This window comes from Malaclemys terrapin, chromosome 4 (assembly GCF_027887155.1).
Source record: "Malaclemys terrapin pileata isolate rMalTer1 chromosome 4, rMalTer1.hap1, whole genome shotgun sequence".
Classification (NCBI taxonomy): domain Eukaryota; kingdom Metazoa; phylum Chordata; order Testudines; family Emydidae; genus Malaclemys; species Malaclemys terrapin.
Window position 1 is genome coordinate 90,877,356 of NC_071508.1, and position 15,472 is coordinate 90,892,827.

Below are 15,472 nucleotides of genomic sequence, written 5' to 3' on the forward strand. Positions count from 1 at the left end.
GTGATGAAAACCTTCTCTAGCCTTCTGCCTCCACTCCTTACATCACTACCTGCAGTCTGACAGATGTATACCTGTCACTAGAGAGCCCCACTTCTTAGTATCAATATCAATAGTATGGTCCAAGAACCAGATACTTTGGTTCTGACCAGCCCAAGTAGCTGCGCATGCACCTACCTGCAGACTGCCTTTGCACCAACAGCTGAGCCAAGCCATGGCAGACACATTGCCCACTGCCTGTGGGCCCATAACCCAGGCCTGTGTGTGGGTGACAACTGCTTGCCCCTGGGTAGCAATGACTGAGGAGGTAAGTTATTTTTATTTAGGTGGTTGTTTTGTGCCTTTTGTGTTGATTTTTGTTGTGTATTAAACTTTGTGTTTAATCAGTACTCATGTTTCCTTTCTCTTTCATGTTTCCACTGGTAGGATCCAGAAACGGGGCGACCCTGTGAGAAGTGCTGAAGGGATAGGATCCAGGCTAGCTGGGTGGCTTGGCTTGGCCAATATTCCCTTTCTCCGTGATCTAATATAGCCTAGGCCCTGATACCAAGGGGCAGGCAAGGACTTGTGGCAGATCCTGGCAAACCAAAAGGTACTGTCAGTGAATAAAGAGGCTACGGGGACCTAGAGAGCCCAATGGGTTGTTGACTCTTGACATTCTTTCTTCCTTCTGACTGTCTTTCAGATGTCCCAACTTGAGGAGGTGCTTCAGTCTTCTAGGAACTGCAGCAGAAGGCCCTTCAGCCCCCCTCCCAAAGGCTTTCATGTCACACACACTCCCTGCCTTGTTTGGATATGTGAAGGAAAATATTTTTAAAAAACATGTAAAATAGAAGAAATAAATGTAAATAGATGTACAAAAAGTTGTGTAAAATGTGAATGTTAAAAGATAATAATCACAAAAGGTGAAAGCATGTTTTTTGCAATTTTTAGTAAATAAATGGTCCTTAGTTGCTTTAACTCTGCTATATTATTTCTAGACATTTCCCCTACTGCGCTAAGAGCAGCTGATTATATTAGTTAGCTGTTTTGGGTCCAGCAGAAGGAAATCAGAGCAACAGGCACAGGGGATGGTGGCTTCTGAAGCTTTATGTATATTGTTTCTTTACATCTGAAGCAGGAAGTCAGGCATGATGGTGGGACTGGGGAAGGTTCTTGACAGAAGCTTGAAAGTGAAGGAGAAGGACAGACAAAGTAGCTTTGGGGCTCATAATTGTTTCTTTATTCCAATAAAGTGTTAGAAGTGACACTTCCTGTGATTCTTTACCATGTTCACAGGACAGTGGAATTTTCAGGAGATGAGAGGCAGGTGACATGAAAACTCAGACTTATAGCCGGATCCTGAGCTCACCCAGGTTTTACACCATTGTAACTTCATGGTCTCCAGTACATGTATTCCAGATTTATACTAGTGTCTCTGAGAACAGAATCAGGTCCACAGCAGGCTCACGAATCAAGAGGCCACTGAGCTCAGTGTGGCAGCTATTGAAAAACAGGGAGGCCAGGTCTTCCTGTGAAAAAGTTCAAAAAGTACATATTTATCTATCTAGGAATCCATCTTATCTTGTATTTGTTAAACACAACATAATTGCCTACCCCTTCCTGAAACAAGAACTGTAATGACAGTATCTCTCTAACTACAACTTTAACTACTAACACAGAAACCAAATATCAGGAGCTTTGGTGTCCATTTCCTGGAATCAGCTTTGCGTAACTGCGAATGTGTAGGGCACAGGTTGCGGCATCTCCACACACCCTCCAGAATAATGTACCATCCATCTCTGGTTTTATATGCTCATGTTCCCTATATAGCTCCATATAACAGCTAGCCTGATAAAGGAAAGAATATTGGGTAGCATATTTACATATTTAATACTTAAGGGCCAGATTCGCAACTGGTAGAAGTCATTTAAGTCAATGGAGCAACAATGTACATGAACTTGAGGATCTGACTCTAAATTATTATGATTATGTTCCATACCTCACTAATAACATGAGTTACGTGGGCTGTAATGTGAGTTTGCAACTGTCATATCAAAGAATGATGCACTATATGATGTCTTGAATAGATCAGGAATTGCCTGATTTATCAGAGAGGGGGAAATTTTTATACACACCCACACACACCCACACAAAAATCTGGTATTATTTTGAGTTTCATTTCCATTTTGCAGTTCACCTTTAAAATGAGTGTAGAAAATTCTCCCCTCATTGTGCTAGTATGGAATCTTAGATGAATGCATCTGGTTTTCATTTATGAAGGCCTGGATTTGAACCATTCAGACAGATTTAATGATCTCAACCTCTTCACAGTTTAGGTATGGAGTATATAAGAAATCGCTGCATGCTTTGACACAGTGCACAGCTTCGGCTTGGCACAGTTCCAGGGCTGGAATATCAGGGGCTTTAAAGGTTAACTTCTATTTTTCACTGTTAAAGAAGTGCATGCAAACTTGCACAATACCCATATGCTAGAACTGGCTTCTAGTACCAGGCCCGCTTCTGGGACATCTGAGTTAATTTTTTTTTTTTTTAAGTGAGCAATATAAAAGTGGAGGGGAAAAGTCTGTGGCTGATATACTTAGAGTCATTTAAATAATTCTAAGCTTGACATTTGTATTTTTAATTTTGTTTTTTAGTCTGGACTGTCCTGAAAACATCATTACTAATGGAATACTAGTGGTAATCTTTTTATTTCCTGAGATCTTTCCTGTCCCACACAACAAGTACTGGTATTACTGCTAGCACTAGGAAAACATGCTGTCCAGTGCTCGAACCACACACTCCTATGGAGAGACAGTCTGGAACTGGGATAGCTGTAAACTCTCTGCTACTCTAGCAGAGTGTCACCTTCTGCCAAAGACTGAAAGTGGTACAGCTGTGAGCACCCAGTGTTTCCCACCTCCTAATGGAAGTGTGAGAATTTCCCTAGCCACTACTCCTATGCTGTTCCCTAAAGTGGTTAGTGCTTAATTTTTAAAAGTGATAAAACACACACAAGCAGCTTCCCTCAAGCTATTCTCTCTAAAAAGAACCTGTTATCTGAATAGCTTTCCATTCCATTATTCCCCCTCCCTTGAAGAGTACATTACTTTTTTGTTCATACTTGTAAGATGCTCCTATTTTCTCCTCCTTTATACTCCCCAACATGGAAACAATATGTCACAGTCACCATCCCCCCATCTAAGGACTAGATATGATTCCCTTTGTTGTCACTGCTTAATCAACCAGAGGAGTTGATGGAGAACAATGTGACTCACTTAGAATCCCACCTGTGTCACTCTTTGTCATTTATTTGGTCATCTCTGTTACAGTCACGTGAAGTTTCCTGTTTGGAAGTTAATGGGCAGGCAAAGAAGCTAAAGCAACAATCCACAAGTGAGGTTATTGCTTCATGAACTGGCTGTTTATATGTTATGATTCAGTAGTTATAATCGAAGTTAGAAAATGAGTAATCCATTATTAAGGGCTGTTATAAAGAGGACTGTGTTCAGTTGTTCTCCCTGCTCACTGACAGTAGGACAAGAAGTAATGGGCTTAATCTGCACTTTTGGAGATTTAGATTAGATATTAGGAGCCACTTGCCAACTGTAAGGGTAGTTAAGCACTGGACTAGGCTTCCAAGGGAGGTTGTGGAATCCCTATCATTGGAGGTTATTAAGAAAAGATTGGACACACACCTGTCAGGGATGGTCCTGCTCAGGGCCGTCCCTAGCCATTTGGGTGCCCTATGCAGCCCCACCGCAGGGGGGCTGTGTAGGGCTCCAGGCCCCCCAGGGTCTGGGAGGCAGGAGCTGTGGGGGGGCACTTTTGGGGGCCCCAGAGGTCCAGAGTGGCCCGGGGGATTAGCAGGGGGCTTGGAGAAGCCCGCTCTGCTTCCCTTCCCTCCCCTCGCCCCAGCCCCAGCCATGTCGCTCGGGGGAGGGGGCTTGGGGGAAGGGATCCCCCCACTCACCCGCAGCGGTGGGAAGCGGAGCAGCCTGGCCACAGCCTGCTCTATTTTGCCAGCTCCCAGCCGCGGCGCTCCGCTTCCCGCCGCCGGTGAGTGTGGGGGGCGATCCTTTCCCCGCACTCACTGGCGGCGGGAGGTGGAGCGCTGTGGCTGGGAGCTGGCGGAGTAGAGTGGGCTGGGGCCTGGTTGCTCCGCTTCCCGCCGCTGCCGGTGAGTGTGGGGTCACTGGGGGAAGAGGTGGAATGGGTGCGGGGCGGGGGTGGAGCGGGGGGAAGGGTAAGAGGCAGGGTGGGGGGAGTTGTCCGGGGCCCCACACCCCCCTTGCGGGGAGCGGGAGACAGCTGAGGAATAGTGCTGGTCGCCAGGGCTGGTGCTACTGCATATGCAGCACGGAGCTGCCTAGGGCACCATGAAATTTGGGGTACAGATAGAGGGGTGGCCAGGCCAAATTTCAGTGAGTGATGTTGTGACCTGTCACATGGGGTTGTAATGCTGCTTAAATTTCACCTGCCCACTCCTCGATGCAGATTGCGATCCGGTGTGTGGGAAGTCTGTTTCTGTACTGCGGAGTGTAGGGGAGTCTGCAGAGAACTTGACCCCTGGCAGTACTGGCTTGGCTCATGTGCTGTGTGGATTAGAGACAGGGTACTTTCTGGCTGAGGAGACCTAGGGTCTCTGTGAGAATGGGGACCCAGAACCAGGCCCCTGTCATGGGAGGAAGGAGTGGAATTTTCCCCCCATCCCATCTCCAAGAAATATCTGAATTGGCACCACTGAATGGAAGGATCGTTTTTTGCTAACACCATTGCTGCCGCTTGTTAGTGTATGCGCAATGTGCCTCAGGTGGCAAGTGACCAGGATTCATCACTGAATTTGGTCCACTGGTTGGATCATTAGCTTCCCTGGGCCGGACCGGCTACTGACAGGGAGTGCGACATGAATGCTGATCCATGTCCCCCACCATTGCTACTGAGCAGTTATCACAGAAAGACACTGATAAATCAGTCTATTTTAATTGCAAGTAGCACCTTTGGCTTTTATAAGGAGTATGACATAAAGTACAATGCATATCAGAATAGAATGGCAGTGAATAAGTGGCTCCCATATCTAGTTTGAATCGTATTTATCCAAAAAAAACCCCTTTAATCTGAAATTCCTTCTAATCTAAATCTTGGTTAGAGTCCTCCAATTAAAGCACTTACTCAGTGACTCACTGAATTATTTGAATCCTCATTTACCTGAATATTTGTTATGGGATTTTAGATAGATGGGATTTTTAGTATCTTTTGGGGGCAGTCTCTAGATTTACTAAGCAATCACTATTATGAGGACAATGCAAAAAACTCCTCAGTGAATGCAGTGTATAAATCATGCAAAGTTTATTTCTGGGCAACTACTGTTAAGGTTCTCCTTGTTCACTCTCTTTTGTCTTTAGAGGAAGAGCTCACACTTACAGTCCAAGGATCCTATGAAGAAACCCAGAAGATTTCATTGGATGCTGACTCCAGCCTCAGGAGTAGAGATGCCATTGTGTTTCACTGTGTCAAGAATAACCAAACAAAACTGGATGTTACACTGCCAAAGAAGATGCATGACTGTGTTGTATGTTATCATTAGCCTTAATGAAAATATTGTTTGGAGTAGAATGTAAACAGCAACATCAATCTAATTCATGTGTTTTGGGGAGGGTGAGCCCTTTTCTCCTTGTGAGAAATCACCATCGTTTCCACTTTTCTTTTAATTCAGCAGACCTCAGATAAAGAAGAATCCCTGCCTCTGCCTCTAAATTCACTCCCTTTGCAAAAGAAAATAACCATAGCAACGGTGAGTGCTGCAAACCTTTTGGAATAAATATTTTAACTATGTTTAAGTTTTTACTAATGCGAGAAAGTTTATTAACATCATAATTGTTGTGCAAAGTGTAGCTGATTATGTAGGTTTATAAAAATTGCTGAAAAATCATCATACTTATTAAAGTGACCAAATAGCAACAATCATTTTTTTTGTCCTGATAACCATTTGAAACCTGCAGCCTTAAGATTTTATACTTAAATGATCTATAAGACTACAAATCCCTCTGTCACACACATACCAGAATGCATTTATAAAAAATGGGGGTAATGCCTTTTATTGTTGGTGATAAAATGAAATTTCAGTGTACATTGTTTAATTACAATCAGGCCTTCGGTGTTGATTTTCTTCATTATATTGAAGACAATCACAATTTATTGATAATACTTTTCCCACTATATTCTATCTAACACATGGTATTTTGTTAAACTAACAATTAATATTGCATTCTATTACTAACATCCTGCCACAATAAACCTCCAAATAGAACATGAGACTGTTCCACTTATTACTTTATCCATTGTACATTTGCATTTTTCCATTATCTGCAAATACATTTGCAGTTATTTGAGTATATACTATAATTAGACATTTCAGATATCGCTAATTGGAGAGCAGGCAAAACTCACTCTAAGACTAAGAGAAAGGAAGGTTTAAAAATATGATGGTAATTTATCTACTTTCTTAATTTCCAGGACAAAACATTTGACTTGCATGTGAAGGCAAAAGACTGGTAAGATTTCTTATCTTGGTTCTTAGGCATTGTCTACGCTGGCAAATGAAAGACAAAACTTTCGTCCTTCAGAGGTGTTAAAAAAACACACAGCCCTGAAAGACAAAAGTTTTGTCGACCACAAGCGAGATGGGTTCCATTGCTTCTCATGCATCATCAAAGGAAATGTTAACTTAGATTCAACCAGTTGTATCTGCACAGGCGTCACTGAAAGCATAATGTGAAGATAATGAGGTTGCACATATGTAACTGAGGCACAATTTGACTGACAGAACCTTTATTACTGGGTCTGATGCACAAGAGAAAAAGAACACAGCTTGACTTTCAGGTGGAATTTGTAGAGCCAGAAGTCAGGGAAAAAACTTTTTACTTGTAAACTTAGCATGTTTGATATGGAATCACTGAAATAGTAAACATGGAATCCCAGGTTGCCATTTCTGCAGTTGCTTATCGGAGAATAATTGCACTTTAAAAACCAACCAAACATAAAAGAGCACATGTTATGTGTATTATAACACACAATTGGCCAGATTCTGGAGTCCAGGTGAAGGTCTTCCAGCACAAGTTGTGGGTGTGGGCAGGGTGGAAAGGTGACCTATGTGGTCTCCCAATGCTGGTGCTGCTCTAAGCTAGGTCAGACCCCAGGTGCCAATGGCCTGAAGGAGCTTGTGGCTGCTGGGAATCACTGGGATGCAAGGCGTTTTTGGCGATCCCCCATTTCCCCTTTCCATGCCCTTTGCTCTAGACAAGGGGAGAGAGTGGCTTAGGCACTGCCAGGATGGCTCAACACCACTGTAGAATCCTCTTGTCTTGGAGAAATCTTTCTGTGGCTGGCTAAACAAAGATTCCCTCTGCATAAGCAAGTCTGGCTCAGTATGGTCATTATTTTCATGGGGCTCATAAAGCAGAGGTTAGCCTGCAATCTGAAATTTAAACACACACTGACTGATGCTTCCCTTCTCCTCAGATGAACTAATAATCTTGCAAGGTAAAACTAATATTACATGTAATATTGTAATTAGAGCTGGTTGGGAATTCTTGATGAAACCTTATTTCACTGGAAAATGTCAATTCATTGACATGGACCCTTTCTCATGAAAAGTTTCAGTTTCAGCAAACTTTTTGACTTGATTTTTTTTTTAAAAAAAGGTTTGAAATTATTGAAATGTTTCATTACAACATTTTCTTAATGAAAAATTCCAGTTTTCCAGGGTGAAATGTCTTTTTGTTTAAAAATTCAAGCTAATTATAGTACTGTTAAAAATGTTTTTTAAAGGTCAAAAATCTAAACAAAATGTTTCAGAATTATCAAAACAAAGTTCTTCAACTGAAATTTTTTCAGATTTTGTTTTGTGAAATTTTTTGAGATTCTGACTTTTCATCCTGATTCAAGATGGGAATTTTTTTTTCAAAATCTTGAATTTTTTTGCAGGATGGGAAAAGTTTTTCCTGTCTGGCTATAAATGCAATATCTCATAGAATATTATTTAGTCAGACTTGATCAGAGAAGACATAGTAAAGCATATGTCCCTGCAGCCTTGAAAAAGTTTTTCAGATCTTGACAGTATTGTAGTTTACAAAGAAAAAGGACCACATGAACGATACCCTTCCACTTTCTAGAAAGGAGGAAGAGCTGTGTGCTTAATCTCAATCCAGAAGTGAACTTTATTAGAAAGTCTGAAGAAAATAGATACAGCTGTTTGGGACTTTTTTTGGGTGTGAGGGTTTTTTTCCCTACCATTCTGAAAATATTCAGACACATTTTTACATTCAGAAAATCATTAAAATGACTTTATTTTTAAAGATTAAACTTGGTAAGTGAATGATGTGTGCTTTGCAAAAGTGGCTGGGAATGGAAAATTACAGTAGTCACCCATGAAACATCCATGCTCATGAACTATCATTTCAGCTAATATCCTGTGTAGTTTGCAACCACCAGAGGGCAATGTGACCAAAGCCTCTTGGGAAATTCTGACATTCTATCCTGTAGGAGTTTTTGAAGACAAACACACAGATATGAATCACCATTTGTGTTTTTGTCTTCTAAGTCCCAATTCTGCAAACACTTAAGCACATGCTTAATTGTACTCATGTGAGGAAATTCATTGGAATTGTCCATGTGCTTAAGTGTTTGCAGGGACAGACACTTAGATTAGCCCGAATGGCCATGAAGGTCTACTTGGGAGGGGAGGTCTTGCAGGATCTGTGCCTTAGATTGCAAGCTCTCCGTGCATATGTCTAGGCAACACCTACCACATTTTGGGTTCTAATGAAATATAAACAAATGAAAATAGAACATTGACCTTGCCCAGCATACTTGTTTATAACCAATGTAAGAAGTGCACACAGAGTGGGGTTATCCAGCTGTTTTCTAATAGAAGCAGATTATACACAGAACTACACCTGTACAACTGCACACAAGTCAATGGGGTTTCATGAGTTAGCTGAGGGCAGAATTTGACCAGGTGGTGCAGTGGTAGCTGTATCACAATTAAGGTTGTGTTGCAGAATTCAGTTTAACAGGAACACTAAACCTTTTCTTTGTAAACAACCTCATTGCAAGGGCAAAAAACAAAAGATGAAACTATAAACTCGGAGTGCTATTTGAATTTTTCATGGTGGTTTGATGAGAAATAGATTGACACAGAAGGAATACTAAGAGTTCAAAAATCACCCTTCAAATGAAAAATTGCCAAATTGTCATACTTTCCTTTGTGACCCCTTTTGCAAGAAACCTGAAGCATGCTGGGACCTATACTTTGTCCACATTGTTGCTCCTCATGTGCCAGTAATAGAAATATCACTCTCTTTTTTACATTGCTCAGTCTATATATAGATGTGGAAATAGCCTGTCGTGTAAGTCTGATGATGGAGTTTATTGATTGTCTGTTCTATATAGGTCCTAAGTAGTAATATATGTGCATACATTTTTTGTCATTGCTGAGCTGATGGATGGGAATCAAAGAAGACAAAATTTGCTGTGGTTTGTGTTTCAGGCCAAAAGACATGGACGTGCGCTTTGGGTTTGACTTGTGCACAGAGGAGCAGGACTTTCTGTGTAAAAGGAAGAAGTATGTTGCTGCTGCTGTGAAGAAGGTGCTCCAGCTAAAGGATGACCTGCAGGACCATGAAGTATGTGGGACTGAATTATGGGTGTTCCCCTCCCTCCTCTTCCCAATGGTAGTGCTGCGCTCAGCTGGTGGCATTTTTCTTACAGGAGCAGTACATCTTCCGAGTAGACAGGAAGCCTTAGAAGTAAGCAATGGGTTATTTGCTTTCAAGGAGTGCAATGAGTGGCTCCAGGATTAATCAGATATATTAAGCTGCATTTATTGGTAGCTTTGAACAGAGATGACACTCCCTGGACAGGTGCTGACCACTGGCGGGAGAAACAAGTCTAGGAGTTGTACAGCCCGCCAGTGCCTCCTCCCTTCCACACATCCCCAGGCAAAAGTTTGAGGATGTCCAGGGTACTGGGTCCCAGCCACCCACCGCCACCCCCAGCACCATGTAGGGCAGGAGTCCTTTCCCTCCTGTTACCTCCCAAGGCCAGGTCCAGATCACTGGACGGAGAGACCGGGAGCATAGGAATTGCCGTAGCAGTATGGTGAGTGAGGTGGGGCAGAGCAGATCAGGTGATGTATGTCTTTATAGCCTCTCTACAGTCCCCTGATGTCATGAGTTACAGTTTCCTTTTGTACACTGCTCATTTGTATCAAGGAAGGGGGGGATGCTTGTCAGGCAGGAGGTTTGTAGTAGACACTAGAGGAGTGTCTGCGATTGCTGAGTGGAGGTAGTTTGTATGATGGAGGCAGGGTGGGAATATGTCTGTTGTAATGAGGATCTTTGGCTGACTTTATTTTTTAGTTCAAAATGAAAAGTCATTTTGAACTTTTAGGCAAGTTACACTGAAAAAAAATTAATGATTTTTTTGCAAAGGTCAAAATCAAAACAAAACCAACGTTGTTGAAATTAAATGTTTTCCATTAATGCAATCTGATTTTTGGGTGGGAGGGTGGGGTATTGATTTTCAAAAAATTTTGCCCTCTCAAAAATTTTTGGGGGACAGGAAAACTGCTTCCCACCCAGCTCTACTCATTTACTCTTTTCCATGACAAAAGAACAGCAGGGCACATGATGAAATTAAAAGGTAACAAATTTAAACAGGCAGATGAACATATCTTTCTACACAACATATAATGAGCCATGCAACTCACTGTCACAGGATGTTATGGAAGTAAATGGCTTAGTAAGATTAAGAAGGACATCAAGTAATGATCAGGTTGGAGTCAGGAAGCGCCCCCATGACAATTCCACTTATTATAAGGTGTTTGTGCATTTTTCTGAAGCCCTGACCAGTGTCAGAGACAGAATAATGGACTAAAAAACTGTTCTAGTAGGGCAATGCCTATATTTTTATGCTGACTTCCAGATGACGCACATTAGGAGAATTCTAATATAGTGAGTTGGTCTCCAATTGTATAATACAAACAAACAAACAAATCTGAAGCAACAGAATGTGAGCCTTCACTGTCCCATCAGTTAGGAGATAGGAATGGAAGTAGTTAACATAAATCATGTAATTGCTCACAAACTGACATCATTTTATATTGGTATTATCCATGCCTTTACCATTTCCATCTTTCATACAAATCATTTCTTATCTCTGACATTCAGTTGTTTTTCACCTGTCTTCTCCTATGTGTGTTGAGCAGGTGCCAGTGGTGGCAATCACGACAACAGGGGGTGGGACAAGATCATTAACAGCAATGTATGGCAGCCTGTTGGGTCTTCAGAAACTGAATATCTTGGACAGTGTTTCTTACATGACTGGTTTATCGGGCACTACATGGTAAGCTAAACATGAGCAATGATTTTATTTGATCTTTCTGCATGCCACTATTATTTATTTATTAGTTATATAACACTGCTGGTTTGCGTGACACTTTACAGATAAAAAATAAGCCCACATATTTCCCCTTGTATCCACTGAGAACAAAAATACCATAAGCTAAGCGGTGGGCAGTCACACTGGCCAACTGCCTGTGCCACCTAATGGATACTGTATGTGTCTTAGATCTCAGAAGTAGAGTTCAAATCACTGTTAAGAATGTATATTTATTTAAATGTCTATTACCTGTCTGTATTATGTCAATTATACCCCAGATCCATCATACAGGATCTTGTCTTTGGGATAGGATTGGAGATAGGAAGATGAAGGGGTGGGATTTTACATCCCGGCCATGCACACTAACCATTCCCTCCTACAGTGGAGTTGGAGGTGTAATTTCCAGTTTGGGTAGACATACCCGCGCTAGCTTCAGCATGTTAAAATGACCAGCGTAGCCATGGCTGCACAGACAGCAGGATGGGCTAGCCAACATGAGAACAATCCCATCTGAAACCCCACGTGTGTACTCAGGGCAGCTATCCCATCCCACTGCCATGCAGCCTCAGCTACACTGCTATTTTTAGCAGGCTGTCTCAATAAAAGTTAGTGCTAGTATGTCTGCCCAAGCTGGAAATTATATCTCCATCTCCAGTGTAGGCCTACCCTTCTTGTTTAATATCCTATCTCCCTTCCTCAGGACTATGGCAAACTTGTACGAAGATGCTAATTGGTCACACAAGTATCTGGAGGAAGCAATCAATAAAGCTCGGAAGCAAGTGACCAAATGCAAGATTAAGGGTTTTACTTTGGACCGTCTGAAGTACTATTACAATGAGCTGAAAGAGCGGCGCCAACAAGGACACAACACATCTTTTATAGACTTGTGGGGGCTCATGGTTGAATACATGCTACATGATGAGGTATTGAATATACCATTATTTTCAGAAACCTGGTGAACTTCTATCGCTAAGAATGAGCAGAAAATAAACACGGAAAGGGATGCCTATCCAACAACACTGTAGGGTTATTGATGCAAAGAATTTGTTAGGATCTTTTGTTGCAAATAGATACCACTGTATATTCAAATACAAAGACTGTTCTCACTTTAAAAATGTCGCAGACCTATGGGTACCATGGAACCTTAAACGAGCCAAGAAATTCCAACATGCCAGCCTTTGGCTGCCACTTTTTGCTTTTAAAAATCTGAATCCCTGGGATTCATTTTGTAATTCCAATGCCTATTTGGACATTGCATATGCTCAAACATTCATTTTTGGTTAAAAACTAAATTGACACTGTAAAATTGGCTTCAAGAAGGTGACATAAATCCTAATTACATCACAGACCACTTGTTTCGTGTGTGTTTGTAATACTGTCTTATTTCTATGCTTTCAGTGTTGTTTTTAGAGCTAGTTGAATTGCAGAAAAGAATATTCCTTGAATGTATTATTGTATGGATTTCACTTGTACTCACTGAGAAATGTATTTGCCAAATGGTATTAGATCAGCTATGCAGCTAGCTAAATCTGTTTAAAAAAAAAAGTATTTGACAAATGCATTTTTTTGGGATGGAAAATGGTGAAATTTGTCAAATATATTCACCAAATATTGGCCAGGTCTTACTGTTTTATATGCATATCTAAAGAATTTTAGAACAGCTAAGGAAGTAAAGCATGGATTTATTAAATCATTTGGTGCTGGAATAACTCCAAAATGTTTTAAAAACTTAAGGCAATGTCATCTTAGGATGAGTGCCATTAACAAGGTTGAAATTTTTTTGTTTAGAAATAACTGTATTTGAAAACCGACTAAAATAGGTTATTTCCTAATAATTTCTTTTTACAAGCAAAGAAGTTTAATGCATCAGATCCAGTATAATGCATACCTCAGCACTTCTATATCTGGAACATTGCAGCATAACCTGACTAAGATGATCATAACTTAGACAGCTCCAGTCCCTGCTGCACTCTAGTCACCTGTCTCTTCACATGAATTCCCCTATCTGTGCTTGTTTGAATCTACAATCAAACTGACCACATTTCTTAGTAACATGTAAGCATCAAAGAATAGCTGCTGTTACTGGGACTTTTGGCAAGTTTGGAATAGCCTAGACAAACATTTGTACACAGCCCAATGAGTTGAGAACATAAAAGAAAACCTGGCTGAAGTTCAGATGTTACATTATAAAAATTCAAATGCACATCCATTTTTTCCTATTAATTATTTTTCTTCAAAAACAGAAAGATAACCATAAACTCTCGGATCAGCGACAGGCAATAAATGAGGGCCAGAATCCGCTGCCCATTTACACGGCTATCAACCTCAAAAACAACTATAGTGCTCAAGATTTTAGAGGTAATGGTGATATTTTAGAGTATGTGATTTATATTCTAAGAAATCTTCATTCATTTTGTGTGATAAACCAGTTCCACTAACATTATAACCCTTTGTCCCTAGCCCCAAACTAACCCTTTTTTAAAGTTCAAAAAACTGTGGATACAGTTTTAAAAAAGAATGTTAAATGTTTTTGTTTGGTGCCTGTAGTCTTTTGAGTTCTGACTTGGACCAGAAATGAAAGTTCATTTCTAGCACAGGACATGTCAAGTTCAGAGTTTATCCTCACTACAAAAAGTACCAGAAATCTTTTGACAGAGAGATTTCTAGACACATTTTGTAGAATCAGGAAGTCCCAAGACACCTCAGATAAACCTTTGAACCTTTGGGTGCAATGCCAATCAAATATACATCTCACTTATCATTGATTTAACTATGCTTGCTTAGTATGAATAGTCAAGAGGAGAGAAAGCAAATAGAAGTATTGGGCTTCTTATCAGTGTTGGCCTGAAGGAAATAACTTTTACCTCAACTATAATGTATGTCTGTTGTATCTGATGATGACGTCACAGCATCACGTGTGTTGTCATGTGGCTGTATAGTTCAGATCTGTGAGGAGCATGAACAGATCTCAAACAGGAATGCACAAGTTCCCACTGAAGACTTGGTATGATGGTTGGTCCTTTTAAAAAAATTATTTTTTCATCTGTCTTCCTTAAAGTATTTACAACCTTTACTGATAGTTGCTCTCCATTCAGGTCTCTCCTTGGCTATGTCTTCAAAGTTGTAACAATTTATGCAGCATAAGGTCAGTTTCTGCCTAAGGATATCTTTGAAGTGTTTTTGTTGACCACCCTTCCTGCATTTTCCAAGTGTCAGCTCACCACAGAGCTTTTTTTTTTTTGGGAGACTGTCATTGCCCATTCTGATAACATGACCTATCCCTCTAGAATTTTCCAGTGGCCATTTCTACTCATCTTGTCAAGACAAATTGTTCAGATCAACAAAGGCAGCATCAGTTCAATGTTTTGCTCAGTGCATTTTTCCTGAATCTGCCTCAAAACAAATATCAGGCCTGTGGTGCTCCAAATTCACACTGGGTCTCTGGTAGAAACTTCTGTGATACTGTTTCCACAAGCTGACTGAGAAAAATGCAAACAAAGATTTTACTATCAATAGATAGCATGGAGATATCCTGGTAGTTACCACAGTCAGATTTGTAGCCTTTATTGTTGTATAGATTAACTAGGATTGTATCTTTGAAGTCCTGAGGAATTTCCTTGGCTTCCCAGATATTCTTAATGATTTTGTATAGATAGCTGACAGTTTTGGGGCCTGCAAGTTCAAAGATTTCAGCTGGGATGCTGTCTTAACCTGGTGATTTACCTGACTTCATTTGTTCGACAGCTTTTTTCACTTCCTCGGTGATAGATGGCTGGTCAGTTTCTTCATATATGGGGTACTGAGTTGGTTCCTCTAGTACCTGTTGGTTGCCCATAGTGGGATGGTTGAGTAGCTCAGTGAAGTTCTACACTTATTTTTCAGAGATGCCTCTTGTCCTTGATTAAGGTAGATCCATCTGAACTCTTTAAAGGAGCTAGTCTGGATTTCAGTGGGCCATAAATGGTTCTAAAACAACTTTGTGGTCTTAGTACTGGCATATTGCTGTATTTCTTCTGCTTTCTTTTCCCACCAGTTATCCTGTAGAACATAA

The 15,472-nt window shown here is 40.8% G+C and overlaps 1 protein-coding gene across 1 annotated transcript in view; it reads left to right on the plus strand.

Moving 5' to 3' along the window:
- The window catches only part of LOC128836661 (cytosolic phospholipase A2 epsilon-like), a 46,193-nt gene that overhangs the window by 19,937 nt on the left and 10,784 nt on the right, over window positions 1-15,472 (plus strand). Inside the window, exons 7-15 of the mRNA XM_054027138.1 lie at window positions 2,637-2,679; window positions 3,312-3,375; window positions 5,385-5,551; window positions 5,696-5,773; window positions 6,496-6,533; window positions 9,530-9,665; window positions 11,249-11,385; window positions 12,122-12,344; window positions 13,665-13,779. Of these exons, the coding sequence (XP_053883113.1) occupies window positions 2,637-2,679; window positions 3,312-3,375; window positions 5,385-5,551; window positions 5,696-5,773; window positions 6,496-6,533; window positions 9,530-9,665; window positions 11,249-11,385; window positions 12,122-12,344; window positions 13,665-13,779 (1,001 nt within the window). The remainder of the gene's footprint in view (window positions 1-2,636; window positions 2,680-3,311; window positions 3,376-5,384; window positions 5,552-5,695; window positions 5,774-6,495; window positions 6,534-9,529; window positions 9,666-11,248; window positions 11,386-12,121; window positions 12,345-13,664; window positions 13,780-15,472) is intronic.